Source organism: Lupinus angustifolius, chromosome LG08, assembly GCF_001865875.1.
Source record: "Lupinus angustifolius cultivar Tanjil chromosome LG08, LupAngTanjil_v1.0, whole genome shotgun sequence".
Taxonomy (NCBI): domain Eukaryota; kingdom Viridiplantae; phylum Streptophyta; class Magnoliopsida; order Fabales; family Fabaceae; genus Lupinus; species Lupinus angustifolius.
Window position 1 is genome coordinate 21,569,151 of NC_032016.1, and position 18,990 is coordinate 21,588,140.

Sequence of the window (18,990 nt, forward strand, 5' to 3'; positions counted from 1 at the left end):
ACTATACCAAAAGAAATCAGTAGTAATTTGGTTAGATCCCTTAATTTGTAGATTGTTTAACCTTTGGTTATATTGTGTTAATTTTCTTTCTCTTCCCCCCTTTATAGCAGTATACGTCAAAATCTAAAAAATATCATTGAAATTAAATTTATCATGGTTTTCTCTTCTCTTTTTTACGTGTGTAATTTTGTTTGCCGTGAAAAGAGTAGGGTTGGCAACAAACAGGAAAACTTGATCTAAGACTGGAATTGTTTAATGATCTTGATAAATTCATTTCACAAAACAAATGAGATGAATTAAAAATATGATTAATACTATACCTTATGAATCTGGATCAATGCAACATTAATTAAGCACATATTCAAATGAACTAGTGGCTGGGGCATTTTTATCATATTGATTGAGATGGAATCAAAGCATAGACCAAACTAAAGATGAAAATTAGGCATTTGAAAAAATCAACCACATCAATGGGCATAGGAATAAAAGAACTCAAGGAACTTCATAAGGAGGACCCACTAAAATTGAATACATTAGAATTTAAACTTTTAAATATTCAGGTTACAGAATAATTCAAGGGCAAAGAAAATATATATGAAAGAATCACCTATGAGAAGCCCTTGAAATGACTATATTTTCATTCAAATCTAAGTCCCAATACAAAAATCAAGTTGTGTAAAAGATCATACTTTATTTTTAATGTTTGGGTTACACATACATATATAAGTTTTCTTGTGCTTAACAAAATTAGTATGAACATGTAGTATTACTCTTTGTTAATTTGTTTTCCACTCTAGCTCCATTTTTCTTCCAACTTTCCGTTTCTTGGTTGCGTATGTCAATTGGGACCAAGACTGTGGGAGCAAGTGCAGCTGTGTTCACGACTGTGAATGCGTTCATGACTGCAAATGGGATTGCTTTCACAACTGCGAGTGCGATTGCGTTCGCCAGTGCTACCGGGATTGTGTTCACGACTACGACCATGATTGTGCTCACGACTGCCGCTGCCAGTGCCATTGGGTTCATAACTGCGGCTGCGATTGGGTTCATGACTACAGCTGCGACTGTGATTGTGTTTACGACTGTAGCTGTTGCCTTCATGACTGCGATTGCATTCAGGACTACGGCTACGACTGTGATTGCGTTCACGACAGCGGCTATGACTGCGATTGCGTTCACGACAGCGGCTATGACTGCGATTGCGTTCACGACAGCGGCTACGACTGCTATTGTGTTCACGACAGCAGCTACGACTGCGATTGCATTCCCAACTGCGGCTGCGACTGCCATTGTGTTCACGACTGCGGCTGCGACTGCCGTTGCGTTCACGACTGTGGCTGCGACTGCCATTGTGTTCACGACTGTGGCTGCGACTGCCATTGCGTTCACGATTGCGGCTGCGACTGCCATTTAGTTCACGACTGCGGCTGTGACTGCCATTGTGTTTACGACTGCGGCTGTGATTGCGTTCACGACTGCGGCTACCATTGCGTTCACGACTGCGGCTACCATTGCGTTCAAGACTTCGGCTGCAAGTGTGACTTAGTTCACGACTGCGACTGGGAGTGCGATTGGGTTCGCTACTGCGACTACGATTGTGTTCATGACTGCGAGTGCTATTGCGTTCAAGACTGCAAATGTGACCGGGTTTACGAGAGCCATTGCTTTCATGACTATTTATTTCCACTACAGTCATCTCACATACTCTTACATTTCTAACAACTACTTCTGAACCCAAACTCATATGATTTAGTTGTTGTTCCAAATTAGAGTGTACCCCTTCTAAATCATCATTTTCAAGATTTGAATTCCATCCCAAAATGGATGTTACCTCTTCCACTATTTGTTTAATCTCTTCATCTTGTGGCCTAAAATACCAAAGTAAAAGAAACCCATTAAATATAGGAACACATTGGTTGTCCCATAAAAGTGTATCACTCTAGAGTCTGGATCCTCTCCTGTACAGGAGAGGCCAGTATCAACCTAAGATGATGACATATGGCAACTCTAATTTTAATGGCCAAGATTTAATTTGTACTATCTCAACACCTTCACCACCATTCCTTGTGATGGTGAAGATGTTGATGTAGTACAAATTAAATCTTGACCATTAAAAATAGAGTTGCCACGTGTCATCATCTTAGGTTGGTACTGGCCTCTCCAGTACAGGAGGCAATTTCTCATTACTTTTTCATGAAAGGGCAATTTTGCAACCAGATCTATATAAAGTTTATGGTTGTTAAATATGGGTTTCTCTCAGAAACCATAAGTGGAAGAATCATTGATAACAAAAAATGGGTCATCCATGGAATTACTTTAAGAGCATCCTTGCAGCCAATAGTCACAATCCTCGTGGAGAAAGAGAAAGGAAAATGTAAAAGAAGACGAGTTTTCAAGACCAAAGGCCAACGGGTGAAGAAACAATGGTTCAAAAGTTCAAAAAGTTGAACGTGAGGGTCTTTAATGTTTTTCAATAAGCGTTAGAAAGCAAGGTTTTACAAGGAACAAGGGTTCCAGCCATTAAAATTAGAGTTGCCATGTGTCATCATCTTAGGTTGGTACTGTTAATTGTTGTAATCAAAGAGAGTTAGGTATATTAGTTAGAGGAGTTTCCAATTATAGAAAGTAGTTAAGTTGGTTAAGTTGTTTTAGGAAAGGTGTATAAATCATGTAATGAGTGATGGAACACACAAGTCTAATGCATTGAATATTCATTGAATCTCTTCTTGCACTACTCTCTTCCTCACGCACCCGAATTCCTCTCATTCTGTTTTTCATCTTCTTTTCTTCTGCAACATCCTTTCTGCAATTCTTTTCTTTTCTCTTCTATCACAATTCTAACAATTGGTATCAGAGCTAACAAAAAGATCACCAATCTTTCCGCTGCAAAATGGCACAAACAACTGGAAATTTTGCCACTACACTACCGGTTTTAGATGGCAAGAATTGGACAAGGTGGTGCATACAAATGAGAGCAATACTTGGATACCAAGATGTGGCAGAAATAGTAGAAGAAGGAATACCAGTTCTAGAGGAAGAAGCAACAGAAGCACAGAGGCTCACACACAAGCAAAACAAGAAAAGGGATTGCAAAGCAATTTGCCTCCTTCACCAAGCAGTGGACAATGCACATTTCGAACTGATTGCAGGATCTGCAACAGCTAAAGAAGCTTGGGATGTGCTAGAAAAGCACTATGCTGGTGTTGCACAGCTGAAGAAAATCCGTCTACAAACCATGAGAAGGCAATATGAACTCATGCAGATGGAGGAAGGAGAAAAAGTAGCAGAGTTCTTCACTAGGTTGATCACACACACAAACTCTATGAAGGCTTGTGGTGAAAAGATGACAGATGCAACCATAGTTGAGAAAATTCTCAGAACAGTGTCCCCTAAGTTTGATTATGTGGTGGTGGCCATTGAGGAATCTGGAAGGGTTGAAAATATGAAGATTGAAGAGCTTCAAGGGTCACTTGAAGCTCATGAACAAAGACTCAATGAGAGGATCACAGATAGATCCTCACACCAAGCTCTTCAAATGCAGACAGCAAAGAGAGGAGGTTTCTGTGCAAAGAATTCAAGTAGAATTCAAGGAAGATACTCTGATATGAAAGGAAGGAAGAGTTATCTCAACAATTCAGATCAACCAGAACAATCCAGTAGGAAGTTTGGACAAAAACAAGTCAAAGGGATGAGGAGAAAAGTGGATAAGAAGAAAGTCAGGTGTTTCAATTGTGACAAGTTTGGACACTACTCAACTGAATGCCTAGCACCTACCAAGAATCAACAACACAGAAAGCAAGATTCAGAAGCAAATCTTGTTAAGGAAGAAAATGAAGACTTTGAAGAAGAAGTTGTGCAACTCATGATGACAACAGAATGCAAATCTCAAAGAAATGATATCTGGTATCTTGATTCTGGTTGTTCCAACCATATGACTGGCCATAAAGAATGGTTGGTGAATTTTGACTCAAGCAAGAGGAACAAAGTGAAGTTTGCAGACAACAGGGTAGTGATCACTGAAGGCTCTGGTGACATACCTCTCAAGATGAAATCTGGGAGCAAAGCATACATAACAGATGTGCTATTTGTGCCTGAAATGAAGACCAACCTAATTAGCCTTGGCCAACTACATGAAAAAGGATTCAGCATGAAGCTGATTGATGGAGTGATGAGTGTCTATGACAAAATGAAGAAAAGAATCCTACAAGCTCCACTCTCAAATAACAGAACATTCCAAATCAAATTAGGAATTGCAGAGTCACAATGCTTGAAGGCAGAAACTGCTTCAAATGAGACATGGCTTTGGCACCAAAGGTATGGTCACCTCAACTATAGAGATCTTAGAATGCTAAGCACTAAGGATATGGTTATTGGTCTTCCTGAAATCAGAACTCAAAACTCAACATGTGATAATTGCCTAACTAGCAAACAAGCAAGAACACCATTCAGTTTGAATTACTAAATGTTGTATATTCTGATGTATGTGGTCCTTTTGAAGTGCCCTCTCTTGGAGGAAACAAATATTTTGTCTCTTTTGTTGATGAGTTTAGCAGGAAGATGTGGACCTACCTAATCAAAACAAAGAATGAAGTATTTGAAAAGCTGAAGAAGTTCAAGGCTTTAGTAGAAAGGCAATCTGGAAAACTCTTAAGAATTCTCAGGACAGATGGAGGAGGAGAATTCAACTCAAGAGATCTAGAAGATTGGTGTGAAGGACATGGCATCATTCATGAAGTCACTGCTCCATACACTCCACAACACAATGGAGTGGCTGAAAGGAGGAACAGGACCATAATGAACATGGTAAGGTGCATGCTGAAATGCAAAGGCTTACCTCACAATCTGTGGGGTGAAGCTGTGATTACAACAACATATGTACTGAACAGATGCCCAACTCAAGCCCTTGAGAATCAGATTCCTGAGGAGGTTTGGACAGGAAAAAGGCAATCAGTGAAGCACCTAAGAGTGTTTGGTTCAGTATGCTATAGGCACATCCCAGATCAGTTGAGGAGGAAACTAGATGACAAGGGTGAATTGATGATCTTTGTTGGCTACAACCCAACAGGATCATATAGACTTCTAAATCCTACAACAAATCAGGTGGTATTCAGCAGAGATGTGTATTTTGATGAGATGAGCTTATGGAAGGATTCATTTGTGAAGCCTGAAAACAACAAAACAGTAGTTGTGATTCCTATGCAAGAGAACAGTGATAATCTAGAAGACTTGAACCCTGTTCCAAGAATGAGGCATCAAGAAAACAGAACTGCTGAAACAAGACCTACAAGGACAAGGCATCTACCACTAAGGCTAAGTGAGTGTGAAATGTTTGCAGATGATGTAATAACTGATGAGGGTGACTTAATTCACCTAGCTCTCCTAGGTGAAATTGAACCTATCACTTTCAAAGAAGCACTCAAGGAGGATGTATGGCTTGAAGCAATGAAGGAAGAACTCAAAGCAATCAACAAAAATGATACTTGGGAAGAAGCTGAACTACCAAGCAATAAGAAGCCTATAGCAGTCAAATGGGTGTACAAAGTTAAGCTGAGACCTGATGGAAGTATTTCCAAACACAAGGCAAGACTTGTGGCCAAAGGATTCATGCAAAAAGAAGGGTATGACTATGATGAAGTATTTGCACCAGTGGCCAGATTTGAGACAGTCAGATTGATTGTTGCACTTGCTAGTTGGAATGGCTGGAAATTGTGGCAATTGGATGTCAAGAGTGCCTTCCTAAATGGACCTCTTGAAGAAGAAGTGTATATAACACACCCTCCTGGTTTTGAGATAGCAATAGCAGGGGAAAGCAAAGTTCTAAGGCTAAAGAAGGCACTATATGGCTTGAAACAAGCTCCAAGAGCTTGGAACAAAAGAATTGACTCCTTCCTATCATCCATTGGCTTCACCAAGTGCAAAGTAGAACATGGTGTGTATGTAAATCTAACTAGCACTGGAGATCTAATTCTGGTCTGTCTCTATGTGGATGACTTGGTCATCACAGGAAGCAGTGAATGTGAAATTCTAGCATTAAAAGGAAAGCTCAAATCTGAGTTTGAGATGACAGATCTTGGGGAATTAGCTTATTTCCTTGGGATAGAGTTCCTCAAAACAGAGAAGGGAATAATGATGCATCAGAGGAAGTACACGAATGATGTGTTGGAGAGATTTCAAATGCAGAATTGTAAGCCTGCTTCAACACCAGTTGAATCAAACATGAAGATGATTGAAGCTAGCCCTGAAAATGATGCAGATTCAACACTCTATAGACAAATAGTGGGGTGCCTCAGATTCATCTGTCATAGCAGGCCAGAAATAACATATGCAGTGGGAGTAGTAAGCAAATACATGGCAAAACCCACTCAAGCTCATATGATTGCAGCAAAAAGAATCCTGAGATACCTTAAAGGAACCTTGTGTTATGGTGTGCTCTTTCCAAATCAAATGCAGAATTGTGAATCAAAGTTTGTAGGTTACTCAGATTCAGATTGGTGTGGAGACAAGGAGGACAGAAGGAGCACCTCAGGCTACCTATTCACCATCTTTGGTGCACCTATATCTTGGAGCTCAAGGAAGCAAGATGTAGTGGCTTTATCAACTTGTGAAGCTGAATACATTTCAGCATGTAATGCAACTTGCCAAAGCTTATGGCTGATACATTTAATGACAGAATTGGAGTATGGTGAGTTTGAGAATTTTGTACTCAGGGTTGACAATAAGTCAGCTATAAGTTTGGCAAAGAATCCTGTTAGCCATGGAAGAAGCAAACACATTGAAACTAGATTTCATTTCCTAAGAGATCAAGTTGGTAAGGGTAGAGTCAAGATGATCCATTGCTCAACAGAAGTTCAGAAGGCTGATATCTTAACAAAACCTCTCAAGGTTGATAGGTTCAAGAGGTTAAGAGAGATGATGAATGTATTGAAGTTCTAAAACAACTCTGTTTTTCCATATAAAGCTGTTTTGCTATGAAAAAAATGTATTGTCATGGATCACAAACTCTCTAGATTAAGAGGGCATGTTAATTGTTGTAATCAAAGAGAGTTAGGTATATTAGTTAGAGGAGTTTCCAATTATAGAAAGTAGTTAAGTTGGTTAAGTTGTTTTAGGAAAGGTGTATAAATCATGTAATGAGTGATGGAACACACAAGTCTAATGCATTGAATATTCATTGAATCTCTTCTTGCACTACTCTCTTCCTCACACACCCGAATTCCTCTCATTCTGTTTTTCATCTTCTTTTCTTCTGCAACATCCTTTCTGCAATTCTTTTCTTTTCTCTTCTATCACAATTCTAACAGGTACTGGCCCTCTCCTGTACAGGAGAGGATCCAGACTCGTACAGGAGAGGATCCAGACTCATCACTCTATGGTACCCTTGTTTGTGATTGGTTGAAAAAATTCATATACCACAAAATTATTCTGTAATTTATTATAATTATTCACAACTCACAAACATGAATATTGTTGGAAAAGATTACTCACTTATTCTGTAGATTCCAACCAGATACATTAGCCACTTGTGTTAGAGCTTCCTTCCATTTTTGAATTTGCACCATCATCTGTTTATTTTCTTTAAATCTTTCTTCATGTTCACCAAAAGCTTTTTCATAATTCCCACTCTGTTTTCGTACATCCGATGGCGCAACATCATAAAAAATAGGCAGAACACAGTTTTGTTTTGTTGATAGGTTAAGGCAATCAACTATCTTTGCCAATTCTCGCAAGCACCATGTGGAGGAAGCATAATTCTTGGAGAAGACAACAATCAAAACACGAGATCCTTCAATCGCGTGTAGGAGCTGAGGTGCTATGGCTTCACCTTTGTTGAGTTTTGTATCATCTTTGAAGATAGTAATGTTGTTTTTACTGAGAGCACCAAAAAGATGATCAACAAAATTGTTACGTACATCCTCCCCTCTGAAGCTCACAAATACATCATATCTGTGAACTGAGATCCGCAGTTGTGAATTTTGTCGCGGGACAACGTATGAGACAGAATTTGATACAATAAATCTTTGTTCCATATTTTGTAGGTTATCTAGGACGGTGATCTAGCTTCCTTGAATGCTCTTACAAGCCAATGCAAAATCTGAAACTCATCCTTGAAGATGATAGTAGATAATGTAAGGGATGAGTGTTTTAGAATTAGTGACAGGCAGAATGAAAATGAAGAGATTCTTGGTTGGAGGATATTTATATAATCCTAATGTTTGGAGTGGTTGGGGACAATATATTATATATGCAGTGCAATTTCATAGAATGTAAACAAGGAAAGGGTTGTTATACATTTTTCTAAGTGATGAGATAGGGACACACATTTTGACCAGACTTTATAAAAAGAAGTCTTGTAGCAAAATAAAAAAAAATTGGGACAGGTACCAGGTCCTTACTTTCTGAATGTTGAACTGACTAGTAGACATGATTTCAATCATCGAATTATTAAAAAAACGATATCATCATGTTTAAGGCACTAAATTCACCTAGTCAGACTATTTAGACCCACTAACAGTTACTGATGCTAGCAAGATGTAAATGGGTAGAGTAAGTTGGTTGGTTAACAATTGTTGACAGGTAGGTTTGTGAGTTTTGGTAGCTGTATAAAGGGTCTGTAATGGACTAAACTAACTTGATATGAAAACATACAAACTTAATTTCCCTAGTTGTCAAACACAAATGTACGATGAATAAATGATCATGCCATAATAATGTAAAAATCAATAAACAAGCTATTTTCTTTTTTATTCCTAAGACGTGAATCAAAGCTCTTATATCAAATATTCAAATGTGCTCCCATGTCTCCACATGTACATAAAACGACATGTGTTACGGGTCCACGTTCCCTTGTTTTTCCTACTTCCTAGATTCTATTATGTCTTGGCTGTGACACTGCCATCTCAGCAATACTACCTTCTACGCCAAAACCTCTTCCTCCTCATAAAATACTATAATATACATTTTTCCACTCATAAAAATACATATTTTTGTTTTATGTTTATTTCATTTCTCTGATTCCTATTTGAAACAAGTTTCTTTCACTTGGAATTGTTTTTGTTGTTGTTGTTGAATGGCCCAGTTATTATCTCCGGTGTATACAGAAGCTCTCAAAATCCATAATCCATCACTGAGTTTTTGTTCATGGAGGATGTTACCAAAGGCTGCAAGTTCTTGGAATTTTGCCACACACAGTGCCAAGAGAAGAGGATTTGGCAGAGTAAGAGTTACTTCTGCTGAAGACTCATTTTCTCCCACTGATACTGTTGCAGATGATTATTATGCAGTTCTGGGTCTGGTAATTCATCAAACTCTGTTCTTGCCTATGTTTAGTGTTACTTCATGCTGAAAAAATAAATAAATCTTCAAATATAAGGGTTGAAATTGAAATTTTAGAAGACTATTGAAATGAATAAAAACACATGCTTTATTGAACTTTCAAATTTTCAGAAGGGTGGCATATTTTTTTATGGTAGTTCTTTCACAAATTTTATGGATTTTTTAATATCTAGGGTGGGTTTAATAGTTTATTGATAACTTATGTATTAAGTTTTTTTTATAATAAGCTAAACAGAACTTATTTCTATAAACAAGGTTACTGAAATATGATAAGAAGAGCTTATAGGAATGTAATAAACCATTTTCATAAATTTATTGGAAGAACTTGTTGAAATATACTATTTTTACAAGTCCAAATGCTCCATAAACTATCCTATTTCATGGAGATGTATTTGCATGTCTAATGTATTGGTTGGTCTTTTTTTACTAGCTTCCAGATGCCACACCAGCGCAGATCAAGAAGGCCTATTACAATTGCATGAAAGCATGCCACCCTGACTTGAGTGGCAATGATCCCGAAACCACGAATTTCTGCACCTTCATCAATGAAGTCTATGCGGTGGGTTGTATCATAATTTCGACCTTCGGAAAAATGTGATTGAAGTTTCGTCCCGTGTTTTGGTTTAGTGTATATTGACTATTGTAGTGCAGGTGCTTAGTGATCCTGTTCAGCGCATGGTTTATGATGAAATTCATGGGTATTCTTTGACATCAATCAATCCTTTCCTTGATGATTCTAGCTCAAAGGATCATGTTTTTGTTGATGAATTCAGTTGCATAGGTGTTTTTTCTCACTCTTACATTGTTAGCTTATATGTTTTTGTCAAAAGAAGAGTTATGGCTCTATCTAATAACACTTGCTTTATAGAAAGAAAAAACGTTTTGAATATATCGAGTTACTTAAATGGTTTGCTTCATTTCGTGGTAGACTTTAACGATGTTTCGTTGTCTTAGTTAGATGCTAATGATATATCTAGAAAGCTCTGCAAGTTCAACTAGAACAATTACAAAGCATATTACCTAATCATATTGCAAATCCTTGAACAGGTTGCAAAAATTGTGCCAATGTAGCCCCTGATGTGTTTGCAATAGAAGAAGACTTTGGTAGAGCCAGAGCATACACCCAATGCGGGAAATCTGAATTAGTTGAACAGGCGATTGAGAGTTGGTATATCTATGTGTGGAGATTATGATTATATTTCTTTCCTTTCTATGTTCCTATCTTTATGGTACGATCTACAATTTGTAAAGCATTCCACTATGCGGAAACTTGTGTTTAGGCCCAAGGTGACATGATATCAAGTTTCAAAAAACTAGGAAACTAGTTAAAAACTTTGGAGGTAAATATACAGGCAAGACCACCTTGGGAAAGTTGGTTCATCATAGATGAGTATAGGAATAACCCTTCTTTCTTAACTTCTATGCAATACATATTTTTAAGTTTCCATTGATTTTGTTAGATACTTACGTTTTAGAAAGTTTGATATGACAATGCCATTGATTGAGAATTTGCAAGGTAACGAAGCTAAAGTAAATTGCTGAAATTCATTTTACATGATTTTTTTGGTCTTTTAGCCCTGTTGACTGCATTCATTGGACATCGGCTGCACAACTATCATTACTCGAAGATGAAATGCGTCGGGTAGAAAGAGTCAATGTAAGGCCTTAGTCATAAACTCACCTCCTTTTCTTTCTTTTCTTTGATAGATGGGTATTTATACATGAGAAATAAACTTGACCAACCGGCATACGACTTTTATGCTTTCAAAACATGAAGCACGACTTTCTCAGTTATATTACTTATAATCTGTTTTTTAAATGGAGAGAAGGCACTAAAATCTACTGAATGAAATTTTAGTAAACCAATTAGTGGCTTTTTTAATAGTTTCTTCAGTTGGCTGATGTAAGGTGGTTTTCCCTCCTTCTAAATGGACAATCCTCTCACCAAATAGATTCTAGACTTGCAAACACTTATGATCTAGTTACATTTTTGTTTAATATTTATCTATTTACTGATCCTCTTAAATATGAGCAGGTTGCCTTGATGCTTTCAGGCATGGGAGCAGCATCAAACGATGTTTTCAGAATGGTATGAATAACTCATTCACTACCAGGTTATTTAAATGTTTGCATAGGTTTTCTTATCATTTTTTATCTACATTTTGTGTATATTTTGGGGTATATTGATGAGAGGTTTCTAGTTTGGAAAAACTTCTCATATGGCTGGCCGAAAAACCTTGAATTTGGAACTTTCTTCATTCTAACTCTTGAATCAAGAGTCGAAAAATCATCATAACACGGATTAAGTATTTCATAATAATGTACTTTATAGTAACACTTTCGTTGCCCAGTCCCATAGATTTTGATGTCTCTGAAGTTTCAAGCTTATTTCAGTATTTTAGCATGTATGTACCATGTAATATTTAAGTGGTGTACTCCTCTAACACGACGATCTAATCGTACTAATGACAGGCAAGTTCCCGATGGCAAAAGAGGCAGTCAAAAGTTTTGGTAAGAACTCTTGTAGTGGTACTTGTTTGTGACAACAAGTCACGGCAACTTATTATTCGAAGCATAAATCTAAATCAATGGCTCCAAAATTGATTATCTGAATAGACTTTTACTAGATTTGATATTGAGAGAGAATAGTCTAGGCATTTCATTTGGAGGGGTGAATTTAAACTAATGTGAATCATTGTATGACATAAGTTTCACACCAGCACTCTTTCATTATGTAGAAAATTGTGATTATTGTTTAGTTTCACATTATAAAGCATGTTATGCACATGATTACTTTGGTTTCTGGCACAACTAAAGTACTAAATGCTGACGAGTTTCTTGCAGGAACAAGCAAAATTAAGGATGATGAAGCAGAATGGTTCCAACAACACAGATTCATACTGGGACAATCTTTGGGGAAAGCCAAAAGAATACCAAAGTTCAGGTATGGGGAAATTACAAAATAGTATCCACTTTGTTTTGAAATATAATGGTCTAAAGTTTCTTATATTAATCTTCCAAATGCATCTGTTTTAGGAGTTACATTGTTTCATAACTTTATCTAAGCATATTATATTTGTAATATATGACCCCTACATCATTATTAACAAATTTTGGTTCCATATTCACAAAAAGGTTTAATTTCAGGGTGAAGTTTTTTCTGCTATCATCTAATCATGATTGCTAAATCATCAAAAAATATCCTGACTATCACAACCACTGCTTAAGAAATCATATATTTTTAATTTCTAAAGAATAACTGAATGACAGTGTATAAAACTTCACATAAATAGTATATAGTTTATCAAATTTAAAACTATAGTAAGTATGATTCAGCATACCTGATTATGCTTCTTGGTCTTACAAATGAAAATAATTTTGCAGAGGAGGAAGTGAATGAAAGAGCAAAAAGAGCTGCTGCTGCTGCTAGAAGATGGAGAGAGTACTCAAGGAAGGGTGTTGATAAGCCTCCTACATTTAAACTTCCAGAGGGAGCCTCCACCAACAAGGACAACTGAACAATACATTCACTCTCATGTAATTAATTCATCTATAATCTGTCATTGAATCATAAGTCTATTTCTCATCAGCAATCCATAATTTGTATATACAGCAACTTCAATGAAGGTAAATATGATATATGACACATATGATTTATAGTAAATAATATAAAATAGGCAGCCCATTGTACGAGAATTCCACCCAATGTGGTCTGGTAAGGACAGATGCATGCGGCTTTACCCTCACAAGCGAAGCGAAGTAATAATATAAGGGATGTTAAAGAATGCTAGCTCAGTGTGTTTCATTATGGAGGTTTATCACTTTTTTGTTTTTTTACATAAAGCCTCAAAGTATAAAGTGCAAGCAGTGTTAGGAAATCCTATTTTTTCAGCTGTTTCCATTTAAAGTTCAGCATAAGCATAAAGCATGTATGCTGTATGCATCTAATGGTACATGGACTGCGTAAGATGATGTAAAACAACCAATATTAAGTTATATTTTGTTTTCTACTAACTTTACCCTTCTATCATTTCATTCTTTTCTGTTAATAAATTTGTTATTATTTTCAAAAGTTACTTGAAAACAAATTACTGAAAGTTAAAATTAAAGTTACTAACAAGTAACAACCACACAATACAACAATAATCAACTTCTTTAATCTCAATATCAATATGAGAGATTAAATATATAGATCGAATGATGTCATATTGTTTATTATTTCTTAATAAAATATTGATATTTAATTTTTTGTCTTTTAACTCTAGTCTGTTTTTTAATTGATTATTGATCCCTAAGTCTTTCCTAATCATTTCACTTATGGTTTTTCTTCGTTTCCCTCTTGGATTAATCACTGTTAGATTTGCTCTAGTTACCAAGAATAATCTTCTTTGCTCTATGTGTGGCTTTATTACATAACCGATCTTAAGTCTAGATAAAAGATAAAAATTGTGTTATGTAGTGAATAACTAAATAATTTCTTTTTGTAAAAAAAATTGCAATTAACATTTTCGTAGATTAAAATTGCCAATAGCATGAATAGTAAGCCATACAGCTATATGGAATAGATAATTTTTCTTTGAGGAGGTTAATGCAAATAATATTGTGAAAGTCAACGACAGAGTCATGTGAATTGACCCACACAGCTCATTGTATATCTCTCAGGCAAAGTTAGGATAAGGATTCTGAGTAATCAAAGTATTTTCTATTATAATTAATCTTGCACAACAGTATCATAAATCAGTATTAGAAAATATTGTAATTGAAAGTTTTATACTTTATGGATAGAACTCTTCTCTTCCTTAATTAGATTGGGAATAAAAGTATTATAGAACATAAAGCAATGGACACTCTTTGCTCAAGACAATGGAGAGTCATATAGCTCTCTAAATTCTTTCTTAACTCACTTGTATCTCACAATTCATATATCTTCCTACTTATATTTAACTACTGCAATTAAAAAACATGTTGTACATCACAACCAAAGATTAAGCTTTCATTAAAATACATGTTGGTCATTTTTAACTTCTTGCCATTGTCCAAGTATTAAACAAAACTTCACAAGCAATTCCATAAGTTAGAATTGGTGCATAAAACAGCTATGACTTAACTTAAAAGTCTTGAATTTGATTGTAGGAGCTTTTCTTTACTTGGTAGATCGTTTGTAAGTATGGTAACATGGCATAAATCTTGAATTGAAACAATCTCTTCAACCCAATCTTCTTGTTATCCCAAAAAAACTTGTTTGTTCAAGTAAAAATGAAAATGTCTTTCTTAGACAAAAAAAAGATAGTGTGCATGGACCATCTAGTAGTATATGATAGATATACACAATCAACGTTTGTCAGGAGAGACCTCCTAAAAGAGATTAGTTTATTACCTAAAGAGTCAATAAATATTATTGATAGTACAAAAAGAAGATAGACATATACAATATTACGAAGATATTATTTAGAAGATGTGAACTATGATAAACTATATGCTGATAGATAATCATTAAAAAGTTTCAATTTAATCTTTTTGAAAAAGTTTTGGTTTTCATTATTTGCTAATAGCATGAGTGATATGGCCCTTTATTCCTTTTCATCTTTTGATTTAAGGTGTGATTCCCATTGGACTCAAAACAAACAATGTCTAGTACAACACGATGCTGAACGAGACAATCTCCTCCACTAGAGTGAAAAATAATTACGAGTGGGGCTTCATGTCTCTTTCACTTTGGGTCCTAGCATTTTTTGTTATTGACTCAACAACATTATTATAGTAATTTGAATTGATATGAACAAAAACCACGTGTCAACTAGGTTAATAATTGTCTTGTTCAACCAATAGTACCTACCGTGTTGTAATGTTCAATTATTGAGTGCATATGAATAGATAACACAAATTAAGGAGAAGCGTATCATTACACAATTGTAGTTTCTTATACGCATTAGGAATACAGAAATCAATATTTTTAGAGAGAGAAACAAAATATAAAATAAAAACCTGAGATGCCAAGATTGACCAATACCGAAAGGTCTAGAAAAACTTAAATATTGTGAGTTTCTAGCTAGCTAGTAGCTAGAATACAATCAAACATTTTAATATCAATAACAACCACAGTATGAAGGATATAGTTACCAAATTCTTTCTCTTTACCGGTTTATGGGTTTTCACTATCTAAAGAAAATTTTGTAGGAGATAAATATAAACGAGACATCACAATTTTTTATGTGAAAAACTTCTCTCAAAAATTTGAGAGGATAAAAACCACATTAGAGGATGGCAGCACATACGTTGTTCTACATCACTCCATATATTATTAGGTGTAATTTGTTACAAAATACTTAATTATTAAATTTTTAATGGTATATTTTTTCAATTCTTCACATCAAATGAAGAATAAAATAATGCATTTTTTGGAGTAGGAGAAGAGTTACCATACACAATAACACATCAAGGCTTAATTGCTATGCGAAAGTATTTTTTGTCTACGTTCTACAGTAGAGCATTTTGCAGGAAATATTTTGTATCAATATGGACATCCAAGTTAATTTACACTCATTCTTAATTATTCATTTTTCTAAATAACTTTTAAGTTAAACACATTTGATTCGTTGGATTTAAGAAAATTTAAGAAAATGGATAATTGAGATTGAATGTAACTAGTGTAACTTAATTGTAAACAAATCTCTACCAGAAAAAAATTATGATTATAACTTGAATCTAGGCAAATACTAGATGAACTTGATTTTTTTTTCATGCACCAAATTAATTTTGACAGTAAAAACCCTTTTATACTCCATCTTATCTTCACCAAATTTTACACATGCCATTCTACTTTTTTAGATCCAAAGAATGATATACAGATGAAAATAAGTTTAATTTCAATCAAATTGTTTATAATGTCATGCATTATAAACAATTTTGTAATAGACAAAGTTAAACCATATTTGAAGTTCCAACAAATATTGATGAACATAAACAAGTTAAAAATAAGCTCAAGCATATAAGTAATAAGCCAATGGTTTTAGAAGTGAATAACATATATACTCTTACTTGAGGAAGACATGAGAATTTTCCTTGAATCTAAAATATTTACAACTATGGAACATTTGAAGACAAAACAACAAGATTGCACTCAGAACTTCCACAAACAAAAAGAACAAAACTTGTTATTCATTGTTATCTTACAATGGATGATGCAACTGTGTGAGCCCAGAACCTAAGACTATGTTTCATATCAATCTCATTACCTTGAACTGGTACCTTCCAATTCAACAACGGATTTCTTACCTCAATTTGTTCCAAAACACCCCAAGCTTCAGATAAATAAGGCTTATCAGAAATCACACTTTCATCAATCTTGTGTTGTTCTTCTGCATCACTCTCTTTTGCATCTTCTTCTTCTTCTCTTCCTAACCTTTGCAACCCAGGTATCAAAGATACAAGCTTTGAGTCTTTATCCTCCTTAGAGAACACAAAACCCAAATCCATAAACCCTTTAAGCTCCTTAAACTCAAGCTCTGATAAACTCATTGTACCTTTCTCTTTCCTAAGTAGTCTTCTTCTACTTTTTCTTATATAACTATTGCTTAGTTTCTTCTCAGTGTTGTTTATATCTTCCTTATCATGATTTCTATTACTTACCATTGAAAACTCTCTGATTTCTGTCTCAGAAGGAATTGACCTTAGCTTCTGTAAGGTAAGCACAGAATTCGGTGATGGAGAATCAGAGAATATGTTTGGTGTAGAACCTAAACTTTGGTCACTATAGGACCTGATTTCAAGTGTTGGAACAAGTAGAAGTTTTGTCTCTAGAGGAAGCACTTCCACTACCTTGTTCTGAGAACCTTGATCCACTTTTTGATGAAACATTGAAGGGGTTTTGTTGGAGAAAATTGTTGTCTCAAACCAATAAGAATCTAGAAGTTTCAGAACATGTTCTGCAGCCATTATTTGTTAGAATTTAGAGGGTATGAGAGAGGATTTTTGTGTAGACTTTGGCGATGAGAAGAGAAAGGGGTACGTATTTATGGATAGTGGCATTACTTAATTATTTTGATAAGCTTTCTATTTTATCTTTATCCCTATCTTATTCGAATATTCACTTTGTGAAATTCCACCAACCCTTTTTATTTGATTGTTTGGTTTCATCAATATGATACAATTCATATATGATGATCTTAACATATATGTGATATGGAATTTCTTTATATGAGAGGTTAGATAGCAAGGGAATAAATTAACTTAATCAAATGAGAGAAAAAAATACTGAATAATACTTCATTCCTTCATTTTTTCTGCAGCTGCAGTCTACATATACCCTTTCAAGTAGTTTTTAGGGTTTCCAACCTACATTGGGCTTACATATTGGGCTCATTACTTTAATTGAAAATAAACACCAAAAACATAATTAGATTTCTTCAACATAATATGCAAACCACTTAGATTTTTGTTTGTTCCTTATGGGTCGAGTTGGGCCATTTGTTCCAACTATGCTATCATTGCTCATGTCTTCAACAAAAAAAAAACCTTGTCCACAAGGTTTGTATGTGAGTCCAAAAATGTGTCAGGACCACTTGGGTTGTCGCGTCCAACCAGTGAAGAGTCACGTCCAGCTAGTAAAGCAGAGGGTAATTGATTATCTGCATTAATTGATGGTGAGATGGGTGTTGATTCAAATTTCGAATCTTGCATCAAGGGTGGAAATTTTTTTGCAACTGCTACACTCTTCCTGGCACTGTCCAATGCCTTAATTAATGGAAGCTTTTCAGTGTTTTGAATTAAAGCAGGAGAGAGAGTGGGATCTGAGGGTCAAGAAGAAACTCTATTTTTTAATGGTTGAGATGTGGCCAGGCTGGGAACACGAAGTGGTGTACTTGGGGAAAAGAAATGGGAGTTAATATCATTATTATTCACATTCAATGCCTTTGCCTTATTTTTCTCCAAGTGACCTACACCAAATATCTTCTTTTCTCTTTGTGGGTTTGAGAACCCGTTGCATAACTCCATTCCCTCTTCATCATATTTCTTCTCCTCTTCAACATATTCCTTCATCTTTTTCTCTTGGATTCTGAGTGAGTTTTTCTTTTCCTTCCTCACCACCGATTCTTTTGTTTGCACAACCGAAGAGGAGCAATGTCCGTGTCTCACCTTTGTGGTTGGAAAGGAGTTAAGCACCATCGTGGCTTTTCCTCCTTCTCTTTTGTTCGGGCTTGGTTCTGGTAGACCAGAGAGACTCATCTCGTCTTGCGGAGGTAACTCGGTGATAGTCTTTGGTGGTGGTCCGTGGAACTGCCGTAATGCAGACACATGGAAGACTGGGTGGATCCGTGAGTGTGTTGGTAATTCCAGTTCATACGTGACGGTGCCGATTTGGCGAACAACCTTGAATGGCCCAAAGAATCTTCTTGACAGCTTTTTGGAAGGCCTTCGAAAAACTGATTGTTATCGATAAGGTTGCAACCTTAGTAACACCCAGTCCCCTGGGTTGAAGGTAATATCACATCTCCTTGAGTCTGCTTGTGATTTCATTCTGTGTTGAGCATGTCTTAAATGTTGTTTAAGAGTTGATAACAACTCAGCTCTCATTTGTAGGATCCTTGATTCTTGTGTTTATTGTTGTGTCGGCCACGAAGTCCTTGAGACCTGAAGGAGCTCGACCGTACAAGGCTT

At 35.7% G+C, this 18,990-nt stretch overlaps 2 protein-coding genes across 3 annotated transcripts; one reads left to right on the plus strand and one right to left on the minus strand.

Moving 5' to 3' along the window:
• LOC109353361 (chaperone protein DnaJ-like) lies at window positions 8,980-13,031 on the plus strand. Its single transcript, XM_019595595.1, has 9 exons — window positions 8,980-9,292; window positions 9,764-9,892; window positions 9,985-10,114; window positions 10,381-10,501; window positions 10,909-10,990; window positions 11,369-11,422; window positions 11,806-11,844; window positions 12,178-12,277; window positions 12,718-13,031. Exons 1-9 carry the CDS (start codon window positions 9,068-9,070, stop codon window positions 12,849-12,851), a joined length of 1,014 nt encoding a protein of 337 aa, XP_019451140.1. The 5' UTR covers window positions 8,980-9,067; the 3' UTR covers window positions 12,852-13,031.
• On the minus strand, window positions 16,406-17,456 carry LOC109353438. 2 transcript variants are annotated; one of them, XM_019595718.1, is made up of 2 exons: window positions 16,716-17,456; window positions 16,406-16,685 (listed from the first exon to the last, which is right to left on the minus strand). In XM_019595718.1, the coding sequence occupies exons 1-2, from the start codon at window positions 17,266-17,268 to the stop codon at window positions 16,498-16,500; spliced, it is 741 nt and encodes a 246-aa protein (XP_019451263.1). In that variant the 5' UTR covers window positions 17,269-17,456; the 3' UTR covers window positions 16,406-16,497. The 2 variants fall into 2 exon arrangements, with proteins under 2 accessions (XP_019451263.1, XP_019451262.1); XM_019595717.1 differs by having other exon boundaries at window positions 16,406-17,452.